General features: G+C 44.4%; 1 protein-coding gene across 1 annotated transcript in view; it reads left to right on the forward strand.

The window, feature by feature from the left end:
* Positions 1-687: 687 nt before the first annotated feature.
* Positions 688-6831, forward strand: part of MDH2 (malate dehydrogenase 2, NAD (mitochondrial)) — a 7493-nt gene continuing 1349 nt past the window's right edge. The window contains 9 exon segments of the mRNA XM_009326078.1: positions 688-711; positions 1331-1420; positions 1423-1738; positions 2515-2598; positions 3566-3675; positions 4203-4328; positions 4975-5052; positions 6185-6284; positions 6729-6831. The exon segment at positions 6729-6831 is cut by the window's right edge and continues 43 nt beyond it. Of these exon segments, the coding sequence (XP_009324353.1) occupies positions 688-711; positions 1331-1420; positions 1423-1738; positions 2515-2598; positions 3566-3675; positions 4203-4328; positions 4975-5052; positions 6185-6284; positions 6729-6831 (1031 nt within the window).

Below are 6831 nucleotides of genomic sequence, written 5' to 3' on the forward strand. Positions count from 1 at the left end.
TTCTGGGGGTGCTGGGTTGGTGCTGTCTCTCTGCCCCGTACAACGTCCGTGCCGTTGGGCATCGCCCTGCGGCTCTTGGCCGGGGAGCTCATGCCTTTCCCCGGACAGGCGTAAGCTGGCTGGCCAAAACTACTAGTTCCAGATGAACTTCTCTTTCGGATAGTATTCAGTGGATGATGAGCAATGTTGCTTGCTGCTTCCTTCCTCTACTGAAATACGCCCCTGCTTTTGAAATGTATGAAGAATTAAAGCTGGCGGTTGGGGGTTTAACAGTAATCCTTAATATGCTGAAATCCATCGTGCGTGACTTCATACCAGGAGAGGACTGCTTTGATGTGGTAGGGAGATAGAGACCGACCTCTGTCTTCTAACGTAAACAGTTCCTGGTGGCATACGACAAAATGATTGTTGCACCTATAAAGATATGCTTTACAAGAGAGGTTTGTGTAGTTATTTCTATAGGTATTAAATTTGTTAGCAATGAGATTTCGACCTCATGGTATCAGCTCAGTCATAAATATGGGGCATAGCAGTGACTAATGCTAGGCTTTGCTTCCCCTTGGAGAGTTTTATGCTAAATTACATTTGTCGCAGTAGCGAGAAAACTGAGCTGAGGTTAGGCTGGTCGAGCTTTTGGGTAGATTATTTCTTGTCATAGCATAATAATTAAGCTGTTCAGGCGGGGACATGGAGCTATTATGGCTTTATCTGGTAAGACAGCGAGACAGAAAATGTCCTTATCAATGGTAATTGTGTTAACATGTTACGTCTCTGCAGCAGCCTCTGGTTCTCCATCACTTTGGCAGTGTTGCATTTCAAGATTTTTCTAGTCTTTTAAAGTAGCTTTCCTCTCGTCTAGTGACACTTTCTCTACAAACAGGAGCACAGGCGTTTTCGAGAGAAATGACTTTCTTCTAGAGAGCACGTTAGAGTAAAATGGGTTCACCAGGGCGACAAAGCAGAGTTGATTTTATTTGCTTCTCGGCCACACTTGATCAAAGCTGGAAATTATAGTCACTTAATGTTCTCAGGCCTCAATCTTGAGGCAGCTGCAGGTACTATTTTGAGCTTATTTCAGGCGTGTACATTTTCTTCACATGTGTACAATAGTTATTACATTTACTGTAGTCCGTTAGATGTCTTGATTTGCCAAGTGGGAAGGCATGTTTTTTTAATACTGGCAATGAAAACTAGAAAAACTGCAAACCAGATTTTGCCCTAAGTCGGAGCTAGGTCCACAGGGTAGCGGGCATTAGCCTGAGGCAGAGGTTTCCATCTGAAGAAAGATGATCCTTTTGGTTACTTTGCCTAGCCCTGCTTCCCTTTGGAGCTTCACATTGCAAAAGAACATTTTCCTCTATCTTGTCCTACTGATAAACCTCAAGCATCTTTGGGAGGCTGTAGTGATGATCACTTTCTGGGGGATTAGGCAATCCAATTTGCATAGTGCTTGATAAAAAAATTGAGAAATTGAACTAAAAGTAAAGAAAGTGTGGTGAAATCCCAAGGTCACTGCTGCAGTAACTACCAGAACATCTCTACAACATGTCTGTCATCTTTTTTCCTCAGAACAATGCCAAGGTAGCAGTGCTGGGGGCCTCGGGAGGCATTGGCCAGCCTCTCTCCCTTCTCCTGAAGAACAGCCCGCTGGTGAGCAGGCTCAGCCTTTATGATATCGCTCACACTCCGGGCGTGGCAGCTGACCTCAGCCACATCGAGACAAGAGCGAATGTTAAAGGTACTGTGCGCCGCTGGAAGCTATCTGTGTTCTGAAGGGGCCCTCTCGGGTGTCTCTGACACGTGGAGATGCCCGTTGCTGTGCTTGTGAGGGGGAATCTTCACACGATCCTGAAGCCTAATACCAGTTTAAGTAGCTTTTCCTCAAGCTGTGCATGACTAATTAAGGTTTAGCTGATTAGATTGATATGTATGGAGATGAGAATGGTCTATGTTGAAGGGGACTTCGTGATAACGGGCAGGAGACGTTCAGTAAAATCGTCTTGGAAAAAAGCTTGAGCGTCGAATTTAAAAATTTGACTACAAATAGACTTAACACTCCCTGGGTGTCTATATAAATTCTGCGTGCTGCTTTTCCGAAGGGACAGCTGTCAAGTTCTGATGAAATCAAAACTTAATCTGATCTTCATTTTCTTTGAAGATCACCAAGAGGTTACATGTTACGTGAATGTGCCTATCTGCAATTCTTTGGGGGCGCTGGCTGTAGTGCCCAGCTAGCGACTTTCGGAGAGTAAATACACATAACGGGAGGAACTGAGGGTTTTCAAAACAGGTGAATGTGAGGTTCCCACCACTCTCATTCTGTAAGTTTTGAAACAAGCATACAACATCAAGTAGAGTCCATCCATAATTGTATTGCTTTGCTTTTCAGTGTAAGCCTGAATTGAAGGCTAAATTAAAAAGGATTTGGGTGCCTCTAGGTGTAATTTTGTACTTCAAAGTGCCAGATATTTAATAACTGGCAAAAACATAATGCCTGAATGTCTTCCGTTCCAGGCTTCCTGGGACCTGAGCAGTTGCCAGAATGTCTGAAGGGCTGTGATGTTGTGGTTATTCCTGCGGGAGTCCCTAGAAAACCAGGTATGTTCTCTTTGTTAAAAAGCCCCAGGGCTTCACTGCAGTACTGTTATTCAAGTAGAGCTGTGTCTGGCGCGCTCAGTGTTGGCTTGGGATGTAAGTGGTCTGTTAATGACGCTGACCTAGAGCTTGTTGTGGTATCAGGCACCTGGTTTAGCCGCTGTCTTAGATTGTCCCTCCTAAAACAGGGAGAATTGATTTCTGGAGTTCCTATGTAGGGGTGAGGTGCAAAGACTTTTCATGCAAGTGATCCTGAATCTCCCTTAGTGTTTCTTGCCCAGAGCAATACTGTAGTAGAAAACTGGTTCTTTGTTTCATTTCTCAGTGGAACAGAATCCAGTTGTTTTGCATTACTTGTATGATAACTTCTCCGAGCATCTCTGAATGCTGTTAAGCCTTCCTAGAAGGTCTCTGACCTACTCCATTTCTACTGTTTTTCAGTATCCTATTGGGAATGTAACAAAACTCTAGACTCTAATTCCTAGTTCTTCCTAATTCTTTATTTTTCATCGTTAAAGTAGTTGCTGCAACGGAAATGAGAGGTGGCGCCTATGCAACTAGCAGTATTTTGCACAGAGCAGTTGGCATTCAAACTGTAGCTGTGGAGGTGACTGCAGAGGGGGAGGAGAATTCGCCTTAGGAGCAGCACTGGTGTACTGGTGTGGGTCAGTGTGGTCATACCGTAGGTACTTCAGGCTGCCCAGGTGAAATACGTTCTGACAATTGGCAGCTGGGCTGGTTGCTCCTGAAAAGGGCTGATCTATCTGAAAGGGCAGTAATCTTTTATTAGTGAGAGGAGTTGCCTTTGGAGCCAATTCATTACTGCAGCTGGAGAGTTTTCTCTTGATACATGAAACCAGAAGCTGACATATCTCTATCCAGAGCAGAGTATTGTTTTTTGATCTGAGTTGCTTGCCCGTTAATGAGTAGACTATGGATAACTTAAAATATTGTACTGGGTATGTTTTAGGTATGACCCGTGATGACCTGTTCAACACCAATGCTAGCATTGTTGCTACTTTGACGTCTGCCTGTGCAAAGCACTGTCCAGAAGCCATGATCTGTATTATTTCTAACCCGGTAAGCATTTTCTGGAGACCTTGAAAGTGTAGAGAAAAAAAAATCCAGAATGAGAATACCAGAGTAGCCTGTGGGTTCCTATTAGTTTTGACCAGTATCCTTAAGGTCCACAGGGTATTTGCAGAAAAGAAGTAAAACCCTGGTTCTACTAACCCATTTTTCTTGGGCTATATTGAAGCCGGAGGAAACTTGGGTGTAAAAGTGCTTAATATCTCAACATCTGTATGACTATGGTTATAATACATGCTGTTATTAGCTGGAATAGAAGTACGTGTATTAGCTGGAATAGAAGTCTTAGCTCACTAAGGGAGGAGCCTTTGTAATGTGAATGAAGAAATTATTGAAAATGGAAGATTTTTATTCCAGCCTGACTGTAAATTGCTCTTCAATTTAGGAATTAAAATAACTGGCTACAGATGACTTTAAGTTGGAAGTATACTTCGAGTTGTTTACTGGCCTGTTCAGTTCATGTATTGGCTTCATTATTATACTGGTTTTAACGAATGCTTGCCTGTTCTTGCTTACAGGTAAATTCAACCATCCCAATAACTTCAGAAGTCTTCAAGAAGCATGGTGTGTATAATCCCAACAGAATCTTCGGTGTTACAACGCTGGACATTGTCAGAGCGAATACTTTTGTGGCTGAACTAAAGGTAGGTCGTAGTAACAGATGCTGGGGGCGGGATGTGGTGTGCTTTGGTCATTAGATCTATCAAAAATGCTTTTAAAATCACTGCACAGAGCCAAAAGAGCTCGGATTTCTGTGGAGCTAGAGGCAAAGGCAATGATTCCCTGTTTTCATTCTCTAGAGGAGCCTGGGGATAGGGTTTCTTGCAAAATGTGGTTCAAGGGACTTTGACCTTTCCTTTTCATAGCTGTCCCCTGTGAGCGAGCTACAGGTTCGCCTTAATTCTGTTGGCATTTTCAACCCTGCTGGTGCAACCGGAGGAGAGGGTTGAACTGTGGTATGTATTTGCAAGTCAAACTGTGCTGCCTGTTGCGGGATAGCCTGCAAAGTATCAGGAGCTGTAACGGGTTGCTGCTCTTAATAGCCCTGGTAGAGTTTGTACTTGTGCTGCTATTTACCTGAACTGTCTAAAGTTATCAAAGTAACCTGGAGTTCAGCTGTGTAGATCTGGTTTTGTCCCTGGAGTGTAGCTGCCTCTGAGACTTCTGCCCTGTGTAGCACTGGGTTAGAAATGTGTCTAAAAACCCCGGGCAGAAAATGAAGCGTGGCGTTTTCAAATGCTTTTCTTGTCCATCTGCTTCAGAAGCTGGAAGGTTTCATGTTTCTCTTAGGGCTTAGATCCAGCTCGAGTAAGTGTTCCCGTTATTGGTGGCCATGCTGGGAAGACTATCATCCCTCTGATCTCTCAGGTAAGTCATAGTTACTGCTGCGTGTGAGGTGCCTTTGTGAGGGCATGTAACGTGCTAAGATACAGCAGAGGCAGTCTTCCCTGCTCTCGTGGCTGCTTTCATTCTGAGATGAGGTACAGGATACTGGAAGGCAGTGAGTTAAATCTAAGCTCCTCTGGGTGGTTTAAATAGTTCCAGCTTTCCAGGAGTTTGGGATAAGAACCGAGGTGTAGTGTGAGTCTTCAGATGCCTTGGCACTGTTTGTTTTGGGTTTTATTTTTTTGTGACAGGTATTTCATGGTATGAATACCTTGCTTCGGCAGGAAAATGAAATTGATTTGGTCGTAGTGGACTAGAAACACCACTCCAATGCGCAGCATTGAAATGAGGAGGCATAGCTCAAGCTGTGTGGGGAGGCCTGCTTCGGTATTGACTGGTAGTCAGGGAGAGGCTCCCTTCATGCATCTAAGCCAGAATGAAATGCAGTTCTAAAGCAGGCTGCAGCTTCATGAGGAGATGGCTAGGACATGGCCGAGGCGCGATCTGCAAGGAAGGGGGGAAAAGCTTTGCTCTAGGTGGGGAGTAAAGTATCCTTCACAGAAGGGCATTTGTAGGGAATAAGAGCGAGGGCTTTGGAGCAGCTTAGGCAGTCAATCGGGACAGACACAGCTGTGCTTAACATACTTGCGTAGCTGTATCTGAAGGTTCAGTAACTTCCTAAATACTGCTGGCAGACTGGATCCTTCGTAAGGCTCTTGACTTCCATAACGCCACCGTGACCCAAATATTCACAAGGTGGCTTTTTTAAATTCCTAAGGCCTGTTACACGCTTGGAGGGCATCCGTCTAGTCCAAAGGACTACATGGTAGTGAGTACCGACGGCAAGCTCTGGTTTTGCTGTCAAGCTGCGGTTTGTCCTTGAGCAAGCTAGGCATGGCTAGGTTCCTGTTACAGTCCGTGCAATAACCAGCAGCCTCGGTGAACGCCTGCAGCTGGTCAGTGTCACACAATCTGTGAGCTGGGGTAACTGATTTTCCCAGTTGAGAACTGTTGATAACAACTGTAATGGTACAAAAAGCATCGTGTGGGTGGCCTTATGCTGAATCTGGAGGGGTCCCGGTATTTGGTAGTAACTTCTTTTTTTCCAATCTAGTGCACACCAAAAGTGGACTTTCCTCAGGATCAACTGGAAAAGCTTACGGGGAGAATTCAAGAAGCTGGCACTGAAGTTGTCAAAGCTAAAGCAGGAGCAGGTTGGTTCTTGACTACAGCTTCCAAGTAATTCTTGTTGGCCAGCTGAATGGATGCTGTCCCCTTCAATTTAATCTTATTTACAACTGCGGTGCAGAATTACGAACTGCTGATTACAAATGTAGCTGCTCTGCCATGTCGGCGACTGCCTGAACTGTGGTACTAAAGCAGCTCAGTATGTAGGTAAGACTAAACATTTAACTGATCCCATGCCATGTATGGCTTTAAAAAGAATCTTCCCTGTCAAATTAAGCTGTTTCTTCCTATAAACCTGGTCAACTAAATATCATGTAGCTGGCCAAAAGCTGCTGCTTTATCCAACTGGCTGTGAGCTTGACGTCAATGACACTGCAGCTCTGTAAATGTATGAGTAGGGAAGCCTTTGATGCTAAAGAAAGTATCAAATTTCAATGTGATCTCTTCTAAAAGTGATTTCACTTTTACAGGATCTGCCACCTTGTCTATGGCCTATGCTGGCGCTCGATTTGTGTTCTCCCTGGTGGATGCAATGAATGGAAAGGAAGGGGTTATTGAATGTGCCTTTGTTCG

The sequence above is a fragment of the Pygoscelis adeliae genome, unplaced genomic scaffold, assembly GCF_000699105.1.
Source record: "Pygoscelis adeliae isolate BGI_AS28 unplaced genomic scaffold, ASM69910v1 Scaffold266, whole genome shotgun sequence".
NCBI classification, from domain to species: domain Eukaryota; kingdom Metazoa; phylum Chordata; class Aves; order Sphenisciformes; family Spheniscidae; genus Pygoscelis; species Pygoscelis adeliae.